General features: G+C 34.9%; 4 protein-coding genes across 7 annotated transcripts; 1 reads left to right on the top strand and 3 right to left on the bottom strand.

Annotated features, from left to right (window-relative positions):
• Window positions 1-14: 14 nt before the first annotated feature.
• LOC110823338 (AT hook motif DNA-binding family protein) lies at window positions 15-4,959 on the bottom strand. Of its 3 annotated transcripts, XM_088211945.1 has the most exons (6): window positions 4,883-4,947; window positions 4,046-4,788; window positions 2,897-2,964; window positions 1,971-2,102; window positions 937-1,098; window positions 15-688 (listed from the first exon to the last, which is right to left on the bottom strand). In XM_088211945.1, exons 2-6 carry the CDS (start codon window positions 4,413-4,415, stop codon window positions 386-388), a joined length of 1,035 nt encoding a protein of 344 aa, XP_088068071.1. In that variant the 5' UTR covers window positions 4,416-4,788; window positions 4,883-4,947; the 3' UTR covers window positions 15-385. The 3 variants fall into 3 exon arrangements, with proteins under 3 accessions (XP_088068071.1, XP_021909391.2, XP_088068072.1); XM_022053699.2 differs by having other exon boundaries at window positions 4,046-4,955; XM_088211946.1 differs by lacking the exon at window positions 15-688 and adding an exon at window positions 1,641-1,698 and having other exon boundaries at window positions 956-1,098; window positions 4,046-4,959.
• A 1,003-nt stretch (window positions 4,960-5,962) lies between these two features.
• PLE (Microtubule associated protein (MAP65/ASE1) family protein) lies at window positions 5,963-10,956 on the bottom strand. 2 transcript variants are annotated; one of them, XM_088211100.1, is made up of 14 exons: window positions 10,681-10,956; window positions 10,141-10,289; window positions 9,970-10,057; window positions 9,611-9,817; window positions 8,971-9,222; window positions 8,666-8,875; window positions 8,429-8,584; window positions 8,154-8,313; window positions 7,917-8,068; window positions 7,739-7,826; window positions 7,523-7,596; window positions 7,324-7,398; window positions 6,942-7,227; window positions 5,963-6,668 (listed from the first exon to the last, which is right to left on the bottom strand). In XM_088211100.1, the coding sequence occupies exons 3-14, from the start codon at window positions 10,039-10,041 to the stop codon at window positions 6,196-6,198; spliced, it is 2,205 nt and encodes a 734-aa protein (XP_088067226.1). In that variant the 5' UTR covers window positions 10,042-10,057; window positions 10,141-10,289; window positions 10,681-10,956; the 3' UTR covers window positions 5,963-6,195. The 2 variants fall into 2 exon arrangements, with proteins under 2 accessions (XP_088067226.1, XP_021909217.1); XM_022053525.2 differs by lacking the exon at window positions 10,141-10,289 and having other exon boundaries at window positions 10,681-10,955.
• A 3,846-nt stretch (window positions 10,957-14,802) lies between these two features.
• YLS7 (trichome birefringence-like protein (DUF828)) lies at window positions 14,803-19,153 on the bottom strand. The gene is made up of 4 exons (XM_088211101.1): window positions 18,881-19,153; window positions 17,533-18,471; window positions 16,566-16,844; window positions 14,803-15,896 (listed from the first exon to the last, which is right to left on the bottom strand). Exons 2-4 carry the CDS (start codon window positions 18,134-18,136, stop codon window positions 15,091-15,093), a joined length of 1,689 nt encoding a protein of 562 aa, XP_088067227.1. The 5' UTR covers window positions 18,137-18,471; window positions 18,881-19,153; the 3' UTR covers window positions 14,803-15,090.
• Window positions 19,154-23,535: 4,382 nt separating this feature from the next.
• On the top strand, window positions 23,536-27,456 carry LOC110823464 (Double Clp-N motif protein). The gene is made up of 6 exons (XM_022053851.2): window positions 23,536-23,891; window positions 23,993-24,028; window positions 24,120-24,229; window positions 25,463-25,642; window positions 26,732-26,859; window positions 26,940-27,456. Exons 1-6 carry the CDS (start codon window positions 23,680-23,682, stop codon window positions 26,964-26,966), a joined length of 693 nt encoding a protein of 230 aa, XP_021909543.1. The 5' UTR covers window positions 23,536-23,679; the 3' UTR covers window positions 26,967-27,456.
• Window positions 27,457-27,595: the final 139 nt, after the last annotated feature.

Raw genomic sequence — 27,595 nt, 5'->3', positions numbered from 1 at the left:
AAATGAACACTTGGTGAAAGCAACATCAACTTAATTTAATCACTCGGCTCAGAAGATACAGAAGAGCTTAATCAGATGAATAATGGCACACTGGGTTCCAAGTCCAACTAAAATGCTACAGTAAACACCACAACATTAGAAAATACATGACAACAGCCAGCCAGACACAATCATCCTATTAATCAAGAGTTCTGCCTAAACCTAACCACAGTAAATTCTCAGTTAAAACAAACACTAAGTCAACACCTAGTTTCTCCTTCGTAAACAGCCGGTTCGAGTTTTCTTTTTTCTTTTTTTTTTTCTTCTCTTCTTTATATGGTTTCGGAACTACACAGTGGTATCTGCAGAAAAACAATGAAGATAAGATCTGCGTACACAGGCATGATCAACTGGAGACATCACAGTTTGAATGGCTGGTGCCTTTAGATTCCTCTCCAGTCGAAGATTCTTTATTATTGTCAACAATGGAGTTTCGAAAACCCTGGATGGGGTTCAGAGAAGCTGAATTGTCCCCGTGGAATGATGAGGAATGTGTGAGAATTGGCTTTATTTGACTGTAGGTCACTTTCATTTCTTCTGTGGGGATGGCATTTATGTTGGCTGGGGTAATAACTGGTGCAGGCTCAGTTTTTTGCTTCTTGTGCTTCTGCTCCTGTTGGTGACCTGGTAAGAAACTGCCCACAACAACCTGACAGAAAAGTTCAGTAAGGTGTTTCAACCATGAATCCATGCTCATATCAGAGGCTGAAAAAAAAAAACCTGTAAAGGTTGGCAGAAAAAGGTAATTGCATCTTTGATCCCCTTACCATCTTGGTTATGCTAAATCGAGGCAATAAACCTTCTACTCTAAATTATCAGGGGAATATTAACAACCCAATGACTTGAACTGTATATCCTCTTTCTTTTTTGCTTTAGCTTTTTAGATTATATTCGTACCTGCACGGGGCCAGCAGCAACTAATAGACCAGCAAGTCCTCCCCCAAGAACACGACCATCTGGGCCCGCTAAAGAGACACTCATTCCACCAGATCTGCTCTTTGTACCTCCATTCTCAGTAGGCATGAATGACCCAGATAAGGACAGAATCTCAAACCGACCCTGCAAAAAAATTCAAAAGAATTGAACATTTCTTGTTAGTTATGCAGCAAAGATGGTTGCTTTAACCATTTTTAACCTTTTGCAATCTTTTAATTTGAGAGAAACACACAGATTTCAGTTGATGCAAAGGAATGCTTCAAGAGAATAGTAGATTGATAATTTTATCTTGAAGAGATTCACATGAAAACACTTCGTGCTGCATAAGTTTGATCAATCTCTCTCAACTCCACATAAAAAAAAAAAAAAGATTCATGTCACAGTAATGGTGAGCTCAAATTACGAAATAAAACCAAGAGAAGGTTACTAAGATAATATGTGTGATTTCCCAAAAGTCACCCTGCAATAATCCTTGTAATGCATGTTAAGCGCAATATCTTTTAGAGCAGCAATTTCCTCAATGGCTGACTTGGAGAGGTTGCTTCTAGCATGTTCTTCTCCATACTGGAAGTATGCTTCAGACACGCTAACCAGCACTCTCAAGTAAAATGTTTTACTTTTGCCCGATTGTTAGCTTTATTTACTGGCTATTTTCTTTAACATACCAATTGAATAGGAGGGGACATATTCTTCTGTCTCCAAAACCTTCCTTACACTCTGTGACTGAAGAAGTCAATGCAATTGTTCAGAAATGAAAATTTAAATGAAAGTCCATGAATCTACAAAAAAATGCAAGTCAATGAAAACAGACAAAACATATATACACACTAAAGATCTAGAAACATTCAAGATAAGACAATCCCGCCACAGACTAGACAGTAATTTGCATGTACAGAAAAAAGAAACAAGCATACAAGACCACATTCACCAGTTGTTCAAAAATCAAACACACTCCATATGTGCAAAATATATCAAAAAGGGACAAAGGCCATCACCTCATATGTTAGAGTACCCCCAGAAGAAGTAGGCTGACGTAGTGTAACATTTGAAATTGTACCATTTGCAGAGAGAATGCATATGGCACGAGATCCTTGTTGAGAAAACGACATAATTTTCATTGTTACATCCTGGAAAAATCAGGAAAGAAGTAAAAAATGCAGACCAAATACCAAAAAATTCAACTTAAACAACATGATTAAGTCTTTCTCCTTAAAAAATTGTATAGCTGTCCCCTGTATATAAACTGCAAAGAAGTAAACAGTACCCTGATAAGCAATGCTACCATTAAACTGAACCTGCTCGATGAATAATCCCCTAGTGTTTGATAATATAGAAAAGTGTACTTCTCATAATGCAACATACTATTGTCATTTCTATAAAACTTTGCCTTTTTGGATTAACATCAACTCACACAATGCATCACTTTTGCCTTTTCGGGTTATACATCAATTCGCACAATGCATCAATTTTATAAAGGCTCCTTCCATCAACTCTAATGCATGAATCAGATGCTCTGCATTCTTGCAGCACGTGCAATTTTCAATGGGACTACACCGGCCGGATCGGTGACATAAGAACCAAACACAAATCTTTGAAAGCCAGTACATATTAAAGAAACAAATATGTATAATACTCTTTTTAACATTAAATTATTTTCTACTACATAAGAAACTTTTCACACCTTAGTTTATTATTGTGTAAACATGAATCATGTGCACATTATTTAAAAAAAAATCATGCACATATGTACAAAATGTTTGATCCTACTTGCTGAAATTGAGGGAAGGAGCTCTCACAGACAAAGAAATTAGCTGTTCTCAGAGGACTCTAGTCTTATTTCTATTTGTCTGTTAGAACTAACAAAGGAAAAAAAAAACAAAAGAAAGAACAAAGAGAACAAAGAAGATATATTTGGACGTACCTCACCAGCATTAACAGTGATTACATGGGGTGTAAAGTTTGCACCGACAAAATACGCAATTCGGTCACCTAGAGAATAATTTTTCGGAAAAAAATAGTATACGTGAAATTGGAGAAGCTTGAACTTGAATAAAACTCATTAATCTAAATTACAGACAGGAAAAAAATCAAACTGGAAAAGATAGTTAACAGATCATATCAGAGCAAAGAAACTACAAGACTAGCATAGCTAATTCAGCATTTAGTCCTGTAGATGGATGCAAAAAATTAATATCAACTGGAATTAATTTGTAGACTGTTTAATGATATAATAAGTAAAATTCTTTTACATTTCTTACACAGACTTCTTCTGGTAATGGACTATCAAATTTAACACAACCTGAATGGAAGACGAAATCATGGTGAAAGTAATGTTTGACCATAGTGCTCGATAACAATGTGAATACTAACTCAGTAGCTTTCGGTACGACACTTAAACAGCTTTTTATATTGTTTGGTAATAATAATCTGCTAACTTTTCCATGTGAATCTCATGCAATCAAAATCATTTGTTTCCAGCCATCCAGCACAAAACCCAGAACCTCTATTAAAAATAATTACATGGGTGAGACAGATTTAGAAAAGGTCAAATCAGCTGACTTCCCACAAATTCTCACCCTGTTCTTTTTTTCCTGGCAGGAAGGAGTGTGCTATTTTTCCCAAGCAAAAGGCAATAATAAGTACAGTATTCTAGCCAGAAGGGATAGAGATTCCCTCAGTTTTTACAGAATCAAATCAAATCCTCTTGTCCCTCACAACTACCATTAATTTCAGATATGGGCAAAACTCAGATATAACGGTCCCACTTCCTCATCAAACCCCACAAATATCCTCTTAAATTCAACTCTAAAAGCTTCCAAAAACCCTAAACTCCTTTCTACCAGACTAGCCTACCTCACTTTCTATCCACACATAAAACGACCCAGAATATTTATACCCATCGTCATCAACATAGATATAGCGCAAACCCACTGGCACCCAACACCAAAAACAGATCCAGTATCATTATAATATAACGGTAAACTAAACTAACAAAACTCTCTTTTGAAAAAGTAAATAAAACCCCCCTTGAGGTTTCAAAGGAAAAGAAGAAAGGACCCGATAAGATTACCTGAAGTCTCAAATTCAAATTTGTGTGACTTCTTGACTGAATCAACCGGCCGCCCTCTACCTCGTTTCCAAGCAGAAAACTCTCCGCTAAGCGGAATCGACGATGAGATAGGCATCGGTGACAACGCGGTGGAGACAGTCCCATCTGGACCGTACTTCCTGGGTCTCCCTCGTTTCTTCTTCATCTTTGAGCCCGTGCCGGTCACCGCCATTGCTACGCTAACAGGAGGAGCAGCGGTGGCCGCCATTGTGGGACCGGGAAACGGGCTAGAACTAGGGTTTTCAGTTCTTGGGGCCACATGGTAGCTATCAGGAGCTTCATTTCCCTTCACTGTGACCCCACTAGGGCTAATTCCCTCTTTGTCCTCCATTCATAGATCAGAGATTTTCAAAGGAAGTCAAAAGAAGAGAAAAAGGGAAAGAAAAAAAAAAACCCAGAAAACTAAACTAGACTAAAACCCCAAAAACCTGTAACAAATTGAAGTTTCAAGCTTTGAAAACTCAAGTTCCCAGAAAAACTCAAACAGTAAGTCTACAACAGAAGCTTACAAAAAAACAAATGAAATGTTTTGAAGAAAATTAGCTCAAAATACAAAAAATAGAAGACAAGTAGCATAAAAAATGGAAATTAAACAGCTATAAATTCAAAGAACTGCAAAAACCCTACAACTTCGCTGGAATCTTCAAGGATCAAGAGCTACAGTTATGAAGCTCCTTCTACGAAGCAAAATTCTCTGGTTAAATCTGCACCATTATACAGAACATACAGAGCTTCAGTTCTTGCAACTTAATCTCTGTAAAAAAAAGAAAAAAAAAATTATAAACTAGCAAGAATTACAAGGAAAAAAATGCAGATTTTTGGAGAAAATACAGAAATTTCCAGGGAAGCGAATTTAGGGTTTTGCAACAAAAGAAGGATAAATAAATAAAGTAGAAAAAAAAATTTAGAAAAATTAAATAAAATAAAATATATTATGATTTAATATTGTGAATTTAATTACTAATCAATATTTTAATTGCAAAATTCAAAGTATAAATTTTGGTTAAGAAAATGGTTCACGTCCGTCTAGGAAATTTAATAAAGGTGAATTAATAAATGGCAGAGGAAGAAAATTTCAGAATTAAAAAAATATTAAAATTTTATAAAAAGAATTAGCATTTTATATTTGAAAATGTTATTTAATTATTTTTAAAGTCTTAAAAAATTTATTTAAAGCTGTAAAGCTAAGAGTTGCAGCCATTTTTATTATTTCCCATCTGACATTTTTTTTTTTTTTTTGGTCTTCTGAATTAAACTAAAGTTGACTAAATGCCCGTACAAAATTTAAAATTAAACACCCTTCTATCTTAAAGAATTACTGTTAATGCCACTGTACGCTAAATAAAATGGAAACCAGAAATTAAGGTTGTACTTTGTAATTATGGAACTTGTTTAGGCATGTTGTCTGTCTGAGTGTCTTCAAATGAAACTAGACAGCAGCAAATGGTAATGAAAACAAAATTTGGTTTGTTTAAGAAAATAATATTTTCCATTTTTGGTAAAGTATTTTAAACTAAATCTACTTGAAACTTCCAAATTTAGACTTGCAGTGTTAAGTGATTGCTTACAGTTCAAGTCACCCAACTTATCTGCAGTTCTCACTTCTCACTTCTCTCTGGCAAAGTTTCTGAACTCCATTGTATAACACTGAACAATATACATATATATATAAACACTACATACTACCAGAATTTCTGAGACACTATAAAAGAAACTACCGTTCAGTTTGATGCACAAGATAAACAGATTATTAGCAGGTATTGTTCAAGTTAAAAATGTTTGTGTTTAAGTTATTGTTTGACACCAAGATTTAAACAACTAGATCGGGTAACTGATGATATTACTAGTTTAATAGAGCTTACTAGTTGTTACACCAAATTTTCAAGCTGCGAAACAATGAAGTTCTATTCAAAGCCTCCTTCAAAGTTTGTTCACTTCAATCATCATAGCAATTTCAGCATCCTAGTCCACGTTCATTGCTCGTAGACTATGTACACAAATCAGAAGAGAAGCCAATTACAATTGACTTATCTACATAAATTCTCTCCAAAACAGACAAAAAGAAATATTGATAAACTTGCTATAACAACAATTTGATTAAAGTTCAAAAATTAAACTTGTAGTATCGGCTTAACATGTGTCCCTGGAAGCACAAAACCGAGCCTTCTTTCCTCGAAAGAATATTCAATCTCTTCGGGATCTTCAACAGGACTGGGACCATAAGGAATTGGTGGAGGAGGTGGTGGAGCTGGAGTTATAGCCATCTGCATTGCTACTGAGACAGTTGCAGGTGTAGCAGGCATAGAAATTGGCATTGTCTTGGGCGTTCTGTTCTCTTCATCTGCAAGAGTTGTGGTGGTAGTCTTCACAGGAGTAGCAAATCCCAACTCACTAACTGGTACTCCTTTCTGTAACATATCGCTTTGCGTTGTGTTTGAATCTGCCATATTAGCTTTTGATGATATTACAGTAGAGATGGATGAGAAAGGTTTTCGAATCATTGGTGACTCTAGTTCACAGACATTTGATGCACCAAAAGACTGCTTTTTCACAGGAAGACTAGCAATGTCCAAGCCTCTTCTACCTACAATTGGTGAATAAATGAAGTAAAAGTAATAGTTCATGGAGTTCAGCTATGATTCAGCTGGTAGCAATGGCGTTAATGGTTTTACCGTTAATGAGAAAGCACCAAACAGATTCAGGACTAAAGAATGTCAACATACTTGGGAGTTAGGCGAGTAATCATTCAGTGTAAGAAATAAAGAAGAAAGGTTTTGGTGAATTCTAACCTGTGTAAAAAGTGCAACAATACCATGACCCTTTTGATAATTGATGAAATGTGGTTGAAGAAACTTACCAGTTGAAAAAGCTGCAAAGCTATCATCCTGCCTGTGACTTGAAGTATCGTTTTGAAGCAGCTGATCAGTTTTCTTACTAGGACGTGGAGTAGCTTTTCCAGGGTTAAACGAATCAGGTTTAGGAGTCTGAATCGTATTTCCTCCTAAGGATACTCTTCTGTTGCTTGCTCCTCCAGTTGAAACCCTAGGACCCTTTTTTCCACATTGGGGCTTTGATGGGCTTGGTTTTGATCCATAGAGTGCCTCTTGTTCTGCTATAAGCTGTCCCTGAAGTTTCTTCTGGTCCTGAAATAGAGAAACAATTTTGAAGTCATTATTAGTAGAAAGTCTCAGTAACTATCATAACTAAGCACAATTTTACAGAACAGGAGAAATCTCTACCCGCTGTCTACGGCGTTCTTGCTCTTTCTCCTGGCGTAATATGGTGTACTCTTCTAGCATTGAAAGTAAACGAATCTGGAAAGAGAAAGAGTATGGGGACAGTTCAGATATATCTAAACTAGTAGTAATAGAAAGCTTGACAAATCTTAACAGAACCCCCTAATACATGAAACATAGCCCTCTCAACAGGGGTACGTACACCATCATAGAAGAATTCAATTCCTGTCTCCTTTTCCCATGATATCGTCTTTGAAGCCAATGCATCAACCATTCCTGAAACGTTATGATATAAACAAATTTTTTTTATGAAAAACAGCCAAAGTAAAAGTTGATTAGATACAACTTTGATATTCGCTTCATGCACATCGGGTGTTCTAGTTTAGTTTATAATAAATATTTATGGCACAAAATTTACCTGGTAGCTTATTAACCAGAGAGCGAGCTTTTTCAGCACGCTTGAGAGTGAGATGGGCACCTTTTCCAGCATTGTATCTGTTTTCATCCTGTGCCATAAGAAGTGAAAGTTAAACAAAAGGATAGTCAAGCCGCAGAGGGGAAAAAATCACGTACAAAAAGATTACTCAAACACCCACCCTGTTGTACTCCTCAAGCCAGCTTTCTTCTTCACATGCACCCAACCATTTTTCAACCTTTTCAAGTATCTCTTTCCTGCTTAGAGCTTCCTCTTTGACCTTAGCAATTTGAAGCTCAATTTGCTCAAGTACACTTGCCGGATCTACTTCTCCTGAACCAGTATGAGTGAAAAAAGCGTTTAGCAAATATTAGATAAAACCTATTAGGACTGCAATGGTTTATGCAAAGGCTAATACCAGATTCCATGGCTTCAATGACATATTCCATTGCATTATCAGGTTCTGGAACCATATGTGTCTTTCTACAGATTTCCTCAAGCTCTGACCTCTTCTTCAGAACAAGCTCTTTCATTTTGCTAGACTTCAGCTCATCCAGCCGAGACACCTCTGCCTCAACCTGAATATAATATTTATTTCTTTAATAATTTCAAAATAAATCTATGAAGCTTTCACAAAAGTACAAACCTAACAAGCTTGTGAGAACAATTCAATCTGCTACAGCTGCAACTTACATATTTCAGGAAATCCATAGAGAGGCTGTTGGACTCGGTTATTTCATCCTCTGAAGCAGCAATATTACATGTAACGTTTCGAAACTCCTGCTGCTCTTCTATTGGTGTATCCATCAAATTCCAGAGCTCCAACATTGTACTTGCAAGATCTTGGAGCTGTCATGGTGCGAAGGGTCAACAATGTGAAAAGGGGAATGATAAAATCTGAATTGTGTCTGGGGAAAAGCTAATATCTACCTTCTGCATTCTTTGTATCTTAATTTCTCGAAGTTTCTGAATTGTGGCAGCCATCTGTTCAATTGTATCGTTGCTTATACTCCTTGGTCCTTCAGATTCACCTAAACTAGGACTGGCCTGGCTAACAGTATTCTTAAAATCCAACCCAAGCACTGAACAAAGGGAGTTCAAAGTATTCAGGTGATCCTGAATCTGCTTCAGCCGATCACTCTGTATGCAAAAGAAAAATATGCACCAGGAAAGAAGCTTAGAATTAAATTTAAAGAGACAGAAACAGAGAGGAAAACAGTATAGAAAAAGTGAACCTTCTCTTTCTGAAGTTCATGGAGCTGTCTATGTAATTCCTCAAGCTTCCTTAAGGACAAATCAGTTTCATCTGCAACTGCTAGTGGAGAGACATAGATTGTAGATCCATAAATTTCATTTGTGATCTGCTGTATTTGCTCTAGAACTTCTACAAACTGATTTCTTCTGTCAGATTTCCTTTTCCGCATCTCTTCCAGTTGGGGAAGAATTCTCCTAAGTTCTTCTTTCAAGCTACCCGCGTTTTGGTCAGACTGAAATAGAGATTTTGGTAAATGCTTTGGCTTCCACAGTAAATTGTTTTAATTTCTAGTTACACATACAGGCATGTTCCTTCATATCTAATTTACAATCTAGCCTTTCAAACTATGCAAATGTTTACTATGTGGTGCAATGGCCTACTGTTTTGGTCTTCTTAATAACTTTTATCTTCCATGCGCTTTATTCTGTAAAATTCCTGACTTTCAGTAACTTTAATAGGAATTCTGGAAATTTGATCTCATTTTATGGCAAGCCAATAGTTAAACCAACATTCAAAAGTTACTATTAAAGCAATCTAAAACCAGTCAACTAATACAGTGAGAGCAAAAAAAATTGGTAAAATAAAATAATATCGCACCCAGATATCAGATTTCAACTTACCTGCCTAATATGCACTGGCCGTTCTCCCATTGCGGAACATATGGCAGCTAGTTCGGCTTCAGAGTCAGCGATTGTTTGTCTTAGCTGAGCTCTACAGCGATTTGCCTGGTCAACCTTTCTTCTGTATACTTCCAAGCACTCTTGTTCAAGCTCCAGGAGCATTTTGTCCCTGTCTGTATCAGTCTCCCCAACTTCATCCCAAATTATCTGATATTTGAAGTGAATCAAAAGAGAAAAAAAAAAACCAATATTATATGTTGTACTACAAAATACCATATCGAATGGGTTTTATAGAACAATGAAAAGCGGGAATTTAATGAGACATGTAGTTGTCTCTTTCCAAAGGAATTTACAGAAACCTGAAGTTCATATAGAAGTGATCCACATGTCGTTTCAACTTGCAGAAGCGGATCATTTTGAACATTAGACATTTTGAAGCACTTGTTCCTGCCAAAAAGAATGGTTTCCATAATCTGAAGGCAACTATAATTAAATGCACAAAGCAAGAAAAAACGTATAGAACTTTTAACTGCTCAGTAAATGATCATATTCACACTTCACTTGTCAAATAGAGCTGAAGGATATCTGCAAGTTTCTGACATGATGAAGACCTAATAAACAATCCCCGTTCCAGAACTAGAAGAAATTCGCTAAAATTCTCTGCAGCTAGTTAAACTAACTGGAATAAAAATCTCATCAGATAACGAAGTAGGAGTGAGTAATAAAAAGAGGGTGGTATTTTCGGGCATAAATATTAAATTAGTGGTTGAATGGTTACCCAAGAGGCTAAAGCGAGATAAATACTCGCGTCCAGGTCATCAAAAATGAATTCTGTGTTCGCAATTCAAATCATAGAAACATAAAAAGAATACCCTTTTGACATTGTGAAAAAACGAAATTGTGCTCCAATTCCCGGATGGAGCATTTCTAATCTCACAATCTTATGCAACGGACGAAGCAGGGATTCAAAATGACGAGATATTTCCTCCTCTTTTCTCAAAAATTTTCTTGTCAGCCAAACAGAGGATTAATGGAAATGAATGAAAAATGAAGGGAGATTGAAAACAAACCTGGGCAGAATTAACAATGGCCTTTCTCCTGAGAACTTTACTTCTCTATCGCTGCAAAATAGAAGTAAGATTTTCCCTAGAAAACAATATCTTTCTCCGCCTGGAAACTGAGCAATGGAAAATGCGAAATTGGAGGGTTCAAAATTTCGATTCACAATTTTAGAGAGAGAGAGAGAGAGAATAGCCGTTTGACGTAAAAAGGACCGTTGAAGAGCGCTTGATGAGGATTTTAATTTTTAATGATGATGACGACTCGAATTCTGGGGGAAGAAGGTTTGAATTTCAAATCCCATTATCCCAGCCCAGGAGAGGAAGAGGGACCCGCAATCTCATACATCTCCTTCCACTTCCCTCACGGATCTGGACCGTCCGTATAAATAAGTCCCCGTAACGGACGGTTAAGATCTATAACTCTGAGGAGAAACTTATCATCTATTGCAGATCCATCCTTGAGTCTTTAAGCAAACCAATAGTTTGTCTCCATTCCAATATTTTTTAAAATAATTAAATTAATAACCCATAAAATATTTTTATATATATAAAAAAAAAACTATTCTCTTAAAAATAAAAAAAATTATGCTTAAAATAAAATAAATAAAAATACGAAGCGCACTTCTAAACTCTACACCTCAAGATGAGAAACGGCAGCAACAGAGGAAAAATTCAAGCCTTTTGATTTGGTTAATGAATAAAAATACAATTAGATATCGAATATATAAATTATGCAAACTTAAACTCTAAAAAAAAAGAGGCGAACATTAGTCTGCCCAAAAATTAGTAGGTCAGTATTAGAAGGGGAATGGATATGGTGATAAAACTTCGAATTTGTGCACTAACGCGGCGATTTAGTAAGTAAGATCATTGTCTTTTACTTGAAGATGTTACTTAAAATATTATTAAAAATGTAAAAGTCATTAATAATATAGAATTTATAATTTTATGAGTATTCGTAAAATGACATTAGTTTATAATATTTAATTAAATGAAACTAGTTACTTTATTTATTAGTACGTTAATAGAATTATAGTGATCAAATTGAATTCGATATAGTTTTTAATTTTTCGGAAAAAAAAAATAATGGATCTATGCTTTATTTTATATTTCTAATTTTTATTTTAAAAAAAAATCAATTTGTATTTTATTTCATACTTCCAATTTTGAAATATTAGAGTATATTAGTAAAATTAACTAGTATAACGATGGAGTTGCAGTAACAAAATTAGAATTAACTTAATCTTTAATTTCTCAAATGAAAATAGTTGATATATGTAATACTCTTAATTAATTAATTTTAATATAATTAAAATTAATATACTAATATATTTTTTTATTTTTTTTTTAATTTTATTTTAATTAAAAAATTAAGAAAAATAATTGGATGATGAAATTGAAAATAATTTTAGAAAAAATAAATGAAAATTTGGATTCTTAATGTGTTTTTGAAAGAAAAATCGAAAAAAAATGGTCAAAATATAATTTAAAAAAATTGTGATACGTAGGACGCTCAGTCAGCAACCCCGACAAATCAAAGTCCGCTGCGTGGCAAGGGACGCTGATGCAGTGCCACGCGGGAGGCCACACTAGCGATCTGCGTGCCCGCGATCAGATGGTTCAGATTCGTTCCCGCGCACACTGACGGTTCAGATCAAACGCGATATATGACCCGGATTAAAAATGGACAGATATAAATAACTATCTTCACATCAAACCCTAACCCTATCTGCCAGACCCCTCCCGCTGGAGAAGAAGACCCAGCAGCCGAAAAGGAAGTCGACCGTCACCACTGCTGCGCTGGAACCACTTCCAACCACCAAAAGAGGTAAAAATTTTATCCTTAACTCATAATTCGATTTTAAATACCCCCATGGCCAAATTGGAGCAAAAGAACCAGTGGATTGGCCGAAAACCGCGAGTAAAGTCCAACGTCGCCGCGGTAAAAAATTGCAAAAATCGCCTCTGATGAGGTCCTTCCCGATTTTCATTATGCGTAATTCTTCCACCATTGTAATCATCGTTTCCTTTTCTAGTTAACCAAAGCAAAATACCCAACTGCAAAGGTGAGCCGGCGGAGCTGCTGCATCGAAGAACCCCCACCGCCGGTGAGTTTCTATTTTTTAAAAAAAATTTCAGCAAACCAAGGCTCTTAAGGAGTTTTCTCGCAGGAATTAATACAAAACCGGCCGAATTTGACCGAAAATGGCCAAAAACAACCGACCCGAGGCAAATCGTTATCGCGGGCGATTGTGCCGTCGTAGGAGCACGGCGGAACCGTTGTGCTGGAATTCTAGAATTGGCCAAAAAGGGTTCCTAACATTGATTTTAAATTTTTTTTAAATATTTTTAGGTATTTAAAGCGCGTTTTAATCCCTAAAAGAAAATTCAGTGAACTTGGGAACCGCCAGTAGGCGCAGTCAACAAGTTTAGCACTTCAGACATTAATTTGAGTAAGAATCTCTCACTTTATTCTATGTTATAGAATTGAAATCTAATTAATAATAATAATATAGTATTTTGGTCAATTTAGAAAATATTCATGATTAATTACATGTCACTAATGGAGGCAGAATCCAAAATTATTCACTGTTGATTTTGTTGATTTATTTTACAGTTTGAATGCATGATAATATATGATTGATTGATCTTATAGTTTAAATGCATGTATTGCTTGTTTCACGTGATTATGGTTGAATTGAGAAACTAAAAATTAAAAGAAATAGAAAAACTATTTAATTAAGTGAATTGATGAAATAGAAGCCTTACTGGATATTCTGGGAGATGGTGGACAGATCGGGTACATAGAAAACCCTACCGTGAACGTTGTCTTACACCGAACGGAGTATCGAAGTTTGATAATTTGACGCTCATACCGGATAAGATATAGGGACGACTCGTTTCACCCTCATATCGGACGGAGTCTCGAGATTTAATAATTTGGCACTCATACCGGATGAGGTATTGGGATAACTTATTAATTAGAAATGTTATAAAAAAAAGGTTCACACGTTGTGGGAACATACTTATGGACCCCCATACATACTAGTAGGCTGATAAAAGAAAAAATTATTATTCAAACCGATTGCATATGAAATTATGGTATGTGTTATGTAATAGACTCTATAGGTTATTTTTGTAAATCTCGCTATGGTAAGTAGACGGTAAATAATTTTATTTACGATAAATAATTTTGCTTAATTAAGAAATCCATTAGTTGTTTTTATGATTTTTACCAACTTTCATTTATGTGTCGGTGAGTAGAGTGATATTTTTACTGGGTTAGTGTATCTCATTCTTTTATTAACTATTTCAGATCAAGAGAATTAGGATTTAGAGCCCGATCCACAAGATGATTGCGAGTAGAACGTTCAATTTATTTATTTTTAATTTATTTTTTTAGTTATTAGTTGTTCTTTTAAAAGAGTTATTCTCGTAAATTTTATTTAGTACTTTCAATTATTGTGTAAAAAATGTAAACTCTAACTATTTATTTCACTTCCGTACTAAATTTATAATTTATTTTTTTTTTGAAATTTTTGAATTTATTACGATACATTCTTTGTTTCATGCTTCCAATTTCTAAACACTAGAGATTTTCTTTTGATAGTGTGGTATATAATAGCATTGAACTAATTTTCTATAAAAAAAAAAAAATTCAAGAGATCTTAATATATTAGTCCATCCCACAACAAGGTCCAATATTAAGGTTGATGAAACCAATGAGGCAAATGATCAGTCAAAACTGTACATATTGAATTCTCAAAATATCTCTGTTCTCGAGCTGCCACCAGAATATTCACAAACGGCTTGCTGTTGTTCATGTTCTGCTTCAACCATGATCCCCTGGAAAAAATAAGACTTATTGCTAGCCAGGAACATATTTTTTCCTAAAAAGTCTTAGCACATGCAAGAAGTATCACCCGGCCACTCATTTTGTGTCTACCCTGCCAGAAAATTTTCCCACACAATCAATCGTGTAAAGAGCATTACCTGCAAGCTGATCAACAGCAAAAATGGAGAGGGATACTGCCTCGATCATCGTCTATTAGAAGACACTGTAAGTCTGTAAGGTTTACTTGCCTAAATAATAACACATACATATTTCATAATTCAGCCGGAGCTAACTCATAGAACAACTCTTACTTTATTTGAAACATGAATAGATAATAACCCTCCTATGAACAGAAACAAAATTGCATTACATATTTTTGAATTACACATTTTGATATCAATAATAGGACCAAAAAAAATTCTTTTAGTACAATGATTGGTAATCTTCCCACTAGTTATAGCACATAGATCCTTCTCTACAAGTATCCTGTAGTTCTCTAAAAAAAATGGACTAGGCTAACGCTCAACCTAACAATAAATAAATCCTACATTAAGAGTAAGCTGCTTCAAACAGAGGCAATCACGTCATGATGAAAAGGTTTTGTTACCCTCATATTCTCTTCTTATAATTTCAAGCACAAGTTCATTCCATGTGTCAACGGGGCCTGGCATGCACCAGTGTAAGCAATCCTGTGGTGGGGGCCTTCCATCTGGGCCACGTTTTGTGATCTTATTTGGGTCAGGGTTCCTGTAGGGACCAGGATGTCCATCATGCCGGTAACCAAATGCTTCAGTGATATCCATCAACCTCAACTTTGATTTGCCTGTGGCCTGCTTTATTGCCTGATTGAAACCCGTTACCTGTTTCTGGTGCATTATCTGAGTAAAGCCATTTTCTACTATTTCCCCCAAGGCAAGTGGCTTTACTTTTCCAGTGCATGATCCACCTGTATTCCAGGCTCCACCTTCGTAGTGATCAGGTGAGAATGAACGCAAAATGGTAAGTCCCGTATAATTGGGATGAGTAACTAAAGCTGTGAGAATCGACTCAACAGAAATCCCAAATGCTTCAACATTATTGACCTTCATAGGCCGAGACTTGTCTGGCCACCACAATTGTCCTCCTACAATCTCATTGTTCAACATATAAACAGACTGCTTGGCGAACCAGTGGCCAGAAGAAAGAACCACAACGTCAAAATTTGGAATGGCTTCCATTACACCTTCATCTGGGACATCAAGATGCAGCTTCACAACTCCTTTTGGAGCAAAATCAAATGCTTCAGAAGTTTGGTGGACAAGCCAAGAAGACCATATCCGGACAATCATCACAGATGCCGACCTGAAGTACCATCTTTGCATTTTTCGGTTTCCTCGGTTTTTGGGAACTTCTACCTGAAATTATCCAACAAACTTTTAGTAGGAACAACTTTAGTAATATAGAAGCGGAATGATGAAGTACGATGAATGTAGCATGTGCAGGCAACTACTGCTTCATTCTGACTGATATTCACAGGTGAATTAGAAAGGTGTCTTTTTTTCTTTCTGACAAGTACATTGGTGACTTGGTATGCAGTAAACGCTCTCTCTGGAGAAACAGGGCAGCCCCCACCCCCCCTCATTCTGCTATTTGGAAAGAATATTAAAGATTACCCTGGAAAAAACAAATGCTGGAAACAACTGACAACATTTAAACTACAAAATCCACGCAATATAAACAGGGTTGTCACCACACTAGGCCAATACTGAGAACACTCACTTGGATTAAGGACTAGTTGAAAAAATTGCTAGACATCATAATATTCTCTTTTTCTTCTTGTTTTTCCCCAGAGAAAGAAAATGGTTATTAGAGCTGGCCGATATGTTAAACCTAGATAAAGACAAACACAGACCTTGAGACCTAGATACAGACAAACACAGACCTTGACCTCCATTTTTGTCAGCATATCAAACACAGAATTTTTTCTGCTGCATTTAGACATGCTATATTCACAAGATTAGATCTCAAATTAACTTAGCCACTATTTGAGAAGTAATGACATTGTAGAAACTGTCAACACTTGCCTGCCAGAGAAGGCACAACATTGATTCCATCTGATTTCGAGCAACTGAATCACCAACAAAAGCTAGCGTCTTGCCTCTCATCAACTCCAGAAATTTTTTCCCATCAAAACGTGGAAGGTCACATTGAAATGGCTTCCACCGCCAATTTTCATACTCCTTATCAGGCCTGCCATTCCCCTGACAGTTCTGCATCTGTGTTATGACAGGACATGTGTTGTTTGTGTATAATGGTCCAAGTGGATCATAAAACCAGTTTCCATGGTACAGATCACAATCTACATAGACCAAAAAGAAATAAAGAAGATCAGAAGAATTAATGTACCAAGAGAATTAGTCAGGCCAAGAAATTCCAAGTAAAAAATTTTAGGCAAATCCTTGGGTGCAAAATATCCTCTGTTACATGTAGGCTGTAGCCAGATCTAGTTTGCATTGAGCAGTATATTCAAACGAGAATTATTTACCGATTTGATTGATATATTACTAACATTTTAGTGCATTCGTGCGTTCATCTCTAGCTTAATCAAAGAGTTGGTTGTTGATCTAAGGTTTGGTTAAACTAAACATGAAAACAATCAAATCATCTGACTGTTTTCTTTTCTTCCTATTCTTTTAGATGCTTTCACAAGAAGATATCTTATTCAAATTCAGAGTGACGGAGAATGCTTATTTACCAGACAACCTACCTGGACAGACAAGAAATCCAATAAATGTCTATCAAGGGGAAACAGCAACTATCAGACTGGAGTGTAGAAAGAATATTAAGTATAAAGATAAACATGATAAACTAATATCCTAATTCATCAATTCCTAACTATTTTCCATAAAAGAAACAAAGCCTACTAAAATAAACAGATCAAAAAGCCAACCCTAATCAATCAATTCTCAAATAGTTTTCATAAAGAAAGCAAAACCCACTGAATGAAAACTAAAAACAGATTAAAGAAAAGGCAATAAAATGATTACCTGATTGAACACCGCTCTGGGTTACATCTGTAGACTTCAAATCATTGGAAGAACTATTTCCAGCGGTATCACCAGATCCTGCATCTGTGATACCAGACTTAGTTTCCAAACTGGAAGTGGATGACTTAGCACTTTCAACCTCCTCAGTGATATTGGAAGAAGCAAAAACACTCTTGGTCTTCTCTTCTTGCGTTAGCATCTGATCTGATTTTTCCTCGGCATCCGAAATAACTGATGAACCACCTGAATTCACGCGCACGTGCAAGTTAGATGGTGTAGAATTCTTCTTTACCACTTCGCCATTCTCGACAACATCAGGAGTAGTAGAATTCTCGGGAAATTCTAATCTAGACCCAGAAGGGGAACTCCTATCAACGATTTCCGCATTGATACGAGGATCCTTATTACTATAATTGACTAGAGGTATTGGGAAATCTAGTTTCTTGGAACTAGCAACGGAAGAACCAATTGGGTTTGAGATAAGAAGCCAGGAAGCTAAAACCAAGAAAACTGCCAGTCCGCCCACAGAAACAACAATAGAGGAGAGTCTTCGCGGAAACGCCGCCATTGCAGGAGAAGAAGCTTTGGGAGAACCCAAAGTCATGGCATCTGATAAAATCTGGTGAATATAGCTTCTGCAACAAGTGACCTTATAGACCTACGCTCTAAATTCGTGGATAAGACGCTCAAAACTGAACCACATCTAAAATTTCACTTGGGGACCAAAATTCAATCGTGGAAAATTCTTACTAACCAAAGCAAACAAATGGATGAAAAGGAGTACATGCAAGCAAAATCTTTCAAAACTTCCACAAAACAATTCGAATTATCTTCGCTGATTCGGGTAAACTAATAACGATTCCGATTTACAAAAAGTCTTTCCTTGGATTCTCTTCAAGGTCTATCGTCGATAGCACTTTTTTGAGGTATTCCTGCAATCTGAATAAGAAACATATCAACACAATCCCTGTAAATAAAGTAACGGAATATAACGAAACGTCACGCGCAAACGACCATAGAAAGAAACAAAAACAAAGGAACGATAATAGACAGGAATGATAAATTCAATAAAGCTCGAGAAAAAAAAGGAAAGAAAGAAGATGAAATCATCACAACAAAAAGTTATGAAAAAGAATTAAACTACTCAAAAATCCGATAACTAAATTAGATTTAATATCCGTATTAACTCTTAATTCTCCATAAATAGCATTATCTGAATTAGAAAGACGATAAAAAAAAAAAAAAAAAACTCAAAAGACCGCCAAACTCACGTATCGCTAAATCTCCCGAACAATTAGAATGCTCATACAAGAAAGAAATATACATAATATTAGGATCTCAATCCAACCTGGACTCGAAGAACAATATCCATTTATCGAAAGAGCGTATGGTATCTTCTTCTTCCTTGTTATTCAAGCGATATTAGCGCGAAAAACAAAACGGAAGACTACAAAAGTGAAGATCTTGGATCAGGAGAAAGGAATTAAATCATTATTGGCGGTCTAGATCCTGAGAAAAAATTATTTTGTGAAAATTCATGAATTTTGCCCGGCTTCGATTCCTGTTCTGCGTGTTTCCTCACTCTCTCCGCCTAGTGTGTATGGAGGAATATGGAGAGAGAGAGTGGTGTGTAAAGCGTGGTAACCCCTAATTACTAAACTGCCCTTGCTTTTTTAGTGCATCTTTTTCGTAAGCCCACTTTTCTGGGTTCGGCCATCGGCCTGTCGCGCGCCTTTCGGTGTTATACTAATAACATCATTAAATTAAGTGATTTATTTGCTAAAATTAAATTACTTCATTAAGCTCCACCTCTTCAGCCTTCAGTGTTCATTGTAATTGTCAAAGAAAGTGATACCTATTAGCCATTAATTTTTTTTTTCTGAAAAATAAATTATTTTTAACCCTTCTATAATATTTAATTATATATTCTTTTTAGACGTACTTTTTGTTTTTTTTTAATTATTTTTATAAATATTATTTATACTTAAAAGTTAAAAGGAATATATTAAAAAACTGAATAAAATTTAATATGTTATTCTAAATATGACATTACAAAATTTATTTTAAAATAATACTGATTTTCTAAAATAAAATAATGTTAACTAATATTAAAAGAGAGTTTGATATGTTAAACTACTACAACCGCAGTTCTCTAAATTTATTATATTTTAATTAAAAAAAAATCTCAATGTTCTACAAAATCTCCTATATTTTCTCTTTAATATGATTTTTAATATGCATTATTTAAAAAAAATTTAATTTTTGTTTTAACAGCGAGACACTATATAATTATACTTATTTTTTAATAAAAATTTAATTCAATACATTATGATTTATATTAAAACACAAATTATAATTTTTTAATAACAAAAATATGATAAATTTACTTTAAAATAAATAAAAATTTAAAAAAAGAATATCAAAAAGTACGTGACAAATTCATACTAAAATAATATTTATCAATTTTTTGAGAGAGTTTGATATGTAAAACTATTTAAAATATAATTATCTTATTTTTTAATTTTAATAAAAATTTCAAAATTTTGTGTATTTCTTTTAATACGAATCATTTTTATATGTTTTATCTTTAAAAAAAAATTATCTTTTTCAATATGTCGTTCCAAATTATTATCTATTTGAGAAAAATGTATACTACAATTTTATCAAAAGTATATAATTTTAAAAATATTTTGTTATTTATTTATTTTTATAATAACAAAATAATAAACAATTAAATAGTTATTATTTATTTAAAAATAATATATTTATTAATTATGTTGTATATATAATTATTCTTCTTATTTAATAAGATAACATAACGAACTATATTTAATAAGTTAATAATATTATTAATTATCATCTTATTTTATATATATTTTTTATTAATTAGTAATGAGAGTGGAATCAAATGCTTGCCTTAGGAAAAAGCAAATTGCAATTCTTAGCGATAGCATGTCCCTTGTGGAACTTTTTCAATAAGATGAGGAAGGAAGGGAACTTTCCAATATCAAGCCAAATTTGAATTAGCCATGGAAATTTGATGTCTATTTCAGACGAGATGTAATGGTCCCGAAAATAACCAAATGAAATAGATAATAACTTAAGTGCGTGAGCGAAATAAAATGGTTAAAATTTACATCACTTACACAATAACTTAAAAGTATTAAACAGCATTATAGAATTTACCATTTTGAAAGAAACATAAGAAATAAAAAAATAAACGGAAAAAATAAAATATATAGCATATACTCATAATCTTCTTGCGGATTTGGCTATAGAACCTGTTATATTGATCTGAAATAATTAAATAAGCAATAAGCTACACTAACCCAGTACGGGTATCACATTATATCACCGACACATAAATAAATATGAGTATAAAAATAAAAACAACTAATTGAGCATTAAATTTAGCAAATTCATTTATCAATTATAAAATTATTTACCGTTCACTTACCGCAGTGGAATTTATGAAAACAACTTATGCATACAATAATATCATACGGATCATAATTTCATGTAGGATCAGTAACATAACACATATCATAAATTTATACACATCGTCAAATAACCAAATAATAACTGTCATATTTTCACTAGCTTACTAGTATCAATATGGATGTTCCCGCTACACATGACCCATTTCATTTAACAATCTCAATTACGGGTCGTCTCCATACCTCGTCCAGTATAAGCATCAAATTATCAAACTTTAATACCCCGTCCAGTATGAGGGTGAAGCGGGCCGTTCCCATACACCGTCCGGCATGAGTGCCGAATTATCAAGTCTCCATACTCTGTCCAATATGAGATAACGTTCACGGTAAGGTTCTTTATGTACCTGGTCCATCAACCATTTCGCAGGATATCTAGTAAAGCTGTCATTCCATATGTTTATTTAATCACACAACTTTTCAATTTTTCTTTAGTCTCTATTTTCAAAATCAATCATGATCACACAAACAAACAAACAAGCATACATAAATGAATGCAATCATATCTCAGTTTTTCAATCAAACAGTAGTCACGTAAGACATCAATTTATGCATTCAAATCATAAGATTAATAAATCAGATACAATCATACTTTTAGACTGTAAAATAAATCAATAAAAATTAACAGAGAGCAATTTTTGGTTCAAGCTCTATTAGCAATCTGTAATTAATTATGCATAAATACCGTATTATTATTTATTTAGACTTCAATTCTATGATAGAGAATAGGGTGAAGGATCCTTACTCGATTTAATATCGGAAAAGTTAAATTGTTCGACTGCGCCTACGGGTAATTTTTGGGTTCTCTAAATTTTTTTTCGAAAATTAAAACGCGCTAATAATACTTATAAATGTCTCAAATAAACTCAAAATCAGTCTCGAGACCCACTTGGCCAATTTCAGAATTCCGGCACGGTGGCTCTGCCGTGCTCCAGCGACAGCGCCGCCACTCGCGGTTGCGGTCTGCTTCGGGTTGGCTGTTTTTGACTGATTTTGCATCAATTTATGAGAGAAAACACTTCAAAGGGTATCGGTTGACCGAATAAACACAAAAAATTAAAATTCACCGGCGGCGGAACTCTCCAATGTGGCGACTCATCCGGTTCACGTTGCAGTTGGGTGTTTTACTCCGGTCAACCTGTAGAGAATGACACGATGATCACAACAGTAGAAAAATTACACAGAATGAGAATCGAAAAAGAGCTCATTGAATGCGTTTTGTGAAATTCTCCGTAGCGGCGTCGCCGGGCTTCGTCAGCGTTTTTTGGCTAATTACCCGGTCTTTTCGCACTGATTTGGACATGAGTGAGCTTAAAATTGAATTTCGAGCAAAAAAGAAAGTTTTTACATTTTTTGGCGGTTGGAAAGGGTTCCGGTGTAGCGGGGGGTGGTGGCGACTCCTTCCCGGTGGTCAAGTATTCTTATCCGGTGGTCAAGTATTCTTATCCGGTGATGGGTTCTGTCGACTAGGGTTATGGTTTGATGCGGATGTGGGTTATTTATATCCGTCAACTTTTGATTTGGACAGCCCATCGTGTTTGATCTGGACCGTCCATTGCGATCTACTATGGATTGTCTGATCGCGTTCAAATCTAACCATTTGATCGCGTTTGGGGATGGAACACATTTGGGCAATCCGTGCGCGCGAAAACGGATCTGGGCCATTCGATCGGGGCACGCAGATCGCCCGTGTGGCGCGATCTACTATGGATTGTCTGATCGCGTTCAAATCTAACCATTTGATCGCGTTTGGGGATGGAACGCATTTGGGCAATCCGTGCGCGCGAAAACGGATCTGGGCCATTCGATCGGGGCACGCAGATCGCCCGTGTGGCATCGCATCAGCGTCTGCTACCATGCGGTGCGTCCTGATTCACTGGGCTTGCTAACCGGACGTATGATGTGGCAAAACTTCTAAAAATTATATTTTGTTCTATATTTTCTAATTTTGCTTTCAAAAATATTCCCAAAACTTAAATTTTCATTCATTTTTTTCAAAATTATTTTCAATTTAATTCTCAATCAATTTTACTCTAAATTAAATGAAAAATAAATTATAAAAATTATATTTATAAATTTTAAATTACATACTATTTATTTTGGGGTGTTACATGAGAAGTCGATCTTATTGTCGATATTTAATTAAATGATAATATTTTTAATATGAATAGCCAGTTAAAAAAAATCATTTGATTGAAAATAATGAATTATTGATTAACGAATTGAATATTAAAAAAAATTAAAATTAATGATCAAATAATAATGCAACGAAAAATAATTTAACTAAAATATTTGAGCTTTTATAAATAAATAAACAAATAATTTTTGACTAATTATTTAGAATTAATTATAAATAACAAAATCAATAATTAATACACTAAAAAAAAGAAACAGCCATATAATTTTATATTTTATTTTTTAAAAAACTAATTTTTAAGCGACGACAGAAACAAACTTGAGCAACTCCCCCTTCTCCTTTTGTCGTCCCAGGAGTCCAAGACCCAAGCACAGACCTATCCACCCAAGCCAAGTCGATTCCTGCACCAAGAAAGAAGAATAAGCGAGGAAGAGGAAAAAGAACAAGCCACTGTCTCGACATAGCTATCGCAGTCGTAGACAAATTCTAGGTTTTTCTTATTTTTTTTCTTGTTAAATGGCCGCCTACACGCTCCCGTTTCTCCCAATTGCAGCCTCAACTTCTCATTCTGGCCATGCAAAGCGCCGAGAGTCTTTTTTTTCGCTACGGTTAAGCTCTATGTACGGAACCAAGCTTCTGATTCGGGTACCGAACCGGGTCCAATTTGTTCCCAAATATCGTTGCTCGACGACGGCTACCACTACGGTGTCGTTCAGCCTTCCAATTTCGTTAGTTTCTATTCAATTCGGTTAAGTTTGTTCTGTTGCTACTTTAATGCTGGGCTTTTCCCCTAATTGAGAACCACTGCGCATTGGATTGATTTTTGCAGGAAAGAAGTGGGGGCTTCTTCCGATAAATTGCCAAGGTAAGTTCATAATGGTGAAGTATTGCTGAATACACTGTATATGCTAATTTTTGTAGTGATGAGTTGTTATTTACCATAATGGTTGCTTTAGATGGTCAGCGAGGGCTATAAAATCATTTGCTATGGCGGAATTGGAGGCAAGAAAGCTTAAGTATCCGAATACGGGGACTGAAGCACTTCTAATGGGCATTTTAGTTGAAGGTTAGTGTTTGGTAAACCTTTCTTTTTTCTTTTTGCAGAATTTGATAATCGTTTGCGGTTGCAGGTGTACGATGAAATGCTAATTGTTCTGTTTGCCAAAACCCCGAGCGAGAACATGTGTTAGATCAGAAAAACCCTTCTCAAAATTTTACTGTGTTGTAATGGGAAAGTGTTAACTTACTTTGTTTGCCAAAACTTTTGCGGGAAACATGAGTATGAATCAGAAAAACCCTTTACAGAAGTTCATTGTGCTGTGTTGAGGAAGTGTTTCTAATAGATGTGACAAATTTCGGGAGTTGCTCTTAAATCTTGATATCATTACCGTTTGAAGGCGGCGGAGTGCAGGTAGTAGGTAGACAATATTTTATGTCATCCCATCTGTATGGATACGAGAATTTGAGTTTAGGATATTGATTTAACCTCGAAAAATATGCTAATAAGAGGTGATAATATGAGATCAAGCAAAGCTGAAGGAATAACTGAAGGGGCAGCTTGCATGGTTCCAAGTTCTGGTAATGTGTGAAGGAATTATGACTAATTGTAGGATAGAGCCAGCTGCAAAGTTGGTGAATAACAATTTCTCGGCTTTGGTATCACGAGAGCAATTAAATTGGATACTTGTCGAAAAGTTAAGTTTATAGAAAATGGGTTAATTTATTATTTTTACATTTTTTGACAAGGTGAGAGGAAACTCAGTGAAACGGAAGAAGGTTGAGATTTATTAGTTATGTTCTTAGTTGATCTCAAACTCGAGTACCTCAAGTGATCCTTCAATCATATATATACATGTTTAACTTCTGATTTTTTAACTGCACCAAGGTTATTAGACTGATAGGAGTGTTTTTACAGGAATATTTTTTTATCACCTTTTCCTCTTATTTCCCTTGTTGTTGTAGCCTGTACAACATCTTATTTGGCAGAGTTTATTCCCTCCCTTTCTGATAACCATGAACATTTGGTTTCAGATTATCATAATCCTTCCATTGTCCTCTCATTCAATTTCCTCAGTCCCGATTTTTTTTTAATTTTTCTTTCTCTCAACTTCCAAACATAGCGTAGAGGAATTTTTTCTCTCTCAACTTCCAAACATAGTGTAGAGGAATGCATATACGTGCATTGCTCTCAAATGCCTTCATGTGCTTTTTTGATGTTTAAAGCTGTTTTCTGTTTTATTTATTTTTATTTTTGAAAATGTTCTTTTTTCCTATTGGTGTCTTTTTTTCCCCATTTCAGGAACAAGTCCAGCTGCTAAATTTTTGAGGGCTAATGGAGTCACTCTTTTCAAGGTGCGAGAGGAGACAGTAAACCTACTAGGAAAATCTGACATGTATTATTTCAGCCCTGAGCATCCTCCACTTACTGACCAAGCTCAGAGGGTCCTTGACCTGGCTGTCAATGAGAAACTGAAGTCAGGTGGTCTCTGGTTGTAATATAAAAGATCATAGTATTTTTGGCTTTTGTTGCTTTGCCGCATGGAAATTTGTTCTATTTGTTTGTTTATTTATTTTTCTAATTTTGAGCTTTTTAAGGATTTTTTTGGCTTTGCATTTGGCAAACATGAATCCAAGCACACGGTGAAAACCTTCTTTTACAAACCACGAAGCTGCAACATTTTCATTTCTACTTAGTTATAGCATGATGTGTAATTTAATTAAACCTTGGCAGTACCTTGCAAAGCATGGAATTTTATGATGCAAGATTTCTCTGATGACTGATCATAATAGGAATTTTTGGTTGGTTTTGACGAAATATGCATGAAGTAGCTTCTAAACACAATTTTAATCTTTTATGCTGAATTGAATTATAATGTGACATACAAAAAATCAGCAGTTTTCATCTCGCAAAGAAGAGCATAACTTGCAAGTTTTTTCTGTCTTTTGACTACGGGCACTCTAGGGACCTAAGTTTTGTAGAATTGCTTCAGTTTTCTGTTTTTTGACATTTCTAGCATGTAAATTTTTCCTTGTACCTAGAAAAAAATAATTATCAATTGATATGTTTGCTTAGATAATGGATTGAAATGAAGTTTTAGAATTTTTTAGGATGAAAGGGCAAGCTACGTCCTTGTTGTGAGTTGCATAGTTTGAGAGTATCTTTCTAGTGACATTCTTGATCTTTAAGAAGTCATTAAGTGTGTGGAAGTGTAAAGTCTATGTAGTAGGCAATCTAAGATTTGTTGTCAGAGCATGACTTTAGAGATTATGTGCTCAAAACCTCGAAAGCAGTACACTGCACTAAAGATAACATTTCTATGCAATACAATTAATTAAATATCATCAAATTCAATGAGAACTTCGTTTACGGTTAAGCTTGGTTTGTGTTTGGAATGTCTTGAGTCTAAAAGTATGAACAGTAAGTTTTTTTGCATCTTATAGTCTTCCTTTTATACTTTGTTGTGTATTTTTTTTTAATCAAATATACATTATTGTGTATGTTAGAGTCATTTTAATCTTCAACTGCAAAATGTTTTGTATCTCATTCAAACTGTTATATGAACTACAGGTGAAAGTGGGGAAATAACACCAACAAATATACTTCTTGGGATTTGTTCAGAAAAAGAATCGGCAGGTCACAAGATCTTGGTTGCTTTAGGTTTCAATGAAGAAAAAGCTAATGAACTTGCGAAATCTGTAAGTCTTGAGATATTTGATTATTGGCCATCTGATAACCTTTCAGTATTGAAATTGAGTCTGCTCTTGTTTCTCTCCAGATGAAAGAGGCAAATTCTGATGTTTAACTAGAGATTTCGGTAGTTTATCTGCTATGTGACTTGTCGATTTGGACCACCATCAGTATGGATTTCGGAAGATAATGCTTCCCCCTTCTTGCTAGACCAGGTTACTTGTTAGCGAAGTAGCTAAAAAATATGGGTTCACTGGTTTGGACAGTTGGCAAGCAAATGCATCTTTGAATCAATTGGAAAACACTCAGATCTGCATACTTCCTCGAGTTCAGCATTTCACGAGCGATGACTATTGAATTTCAAGGTGGTAAATTATTGACTTCTTGCTCTTTTGGGAGAGAGAGAAATCAATATCATTATATGATTTGCTTTTATAGCACCATATTGTTTGTGGGATGCGTGATGATTCACATAGAAACGAACCCTTTCCTCAGTTTTATTCTAGTACCAGTATCTTTCTTGGAGTTCATTGGAAAATTTTGATTTTATCAAATTATTTATGTAATACATATTGAAGAATTCTGTAAATTTTTTTTTTCTTTTATCTCAAATATGTTGCTATTTCAAATGTAGTATTTAATTGATGCTTTAATTTTATTTATAATTAAATTGTTATATTTTTTTTTCCCCTCAAACTAAATATAAACATTTTAAAATAAATTTTACAGAATAATTCAATCATT

This window comes from Carica papaya, chromosome 9, assembly GCF_054855325.1.
Source record: "Carica papaya isolate Zhongbai chromosome 9, ASM5485532v1, whole genome shotgun sequence".
Taxonomy (NCBI): Eukaryota; Viridiplantae; Streptophyta; class Magnoliopsida; order Brassicales; family Caricaceae; genus Carica; species Carica papaya.
This window is presented reverse-complemented; position numbering and strand designations above follow the sequence as displayed.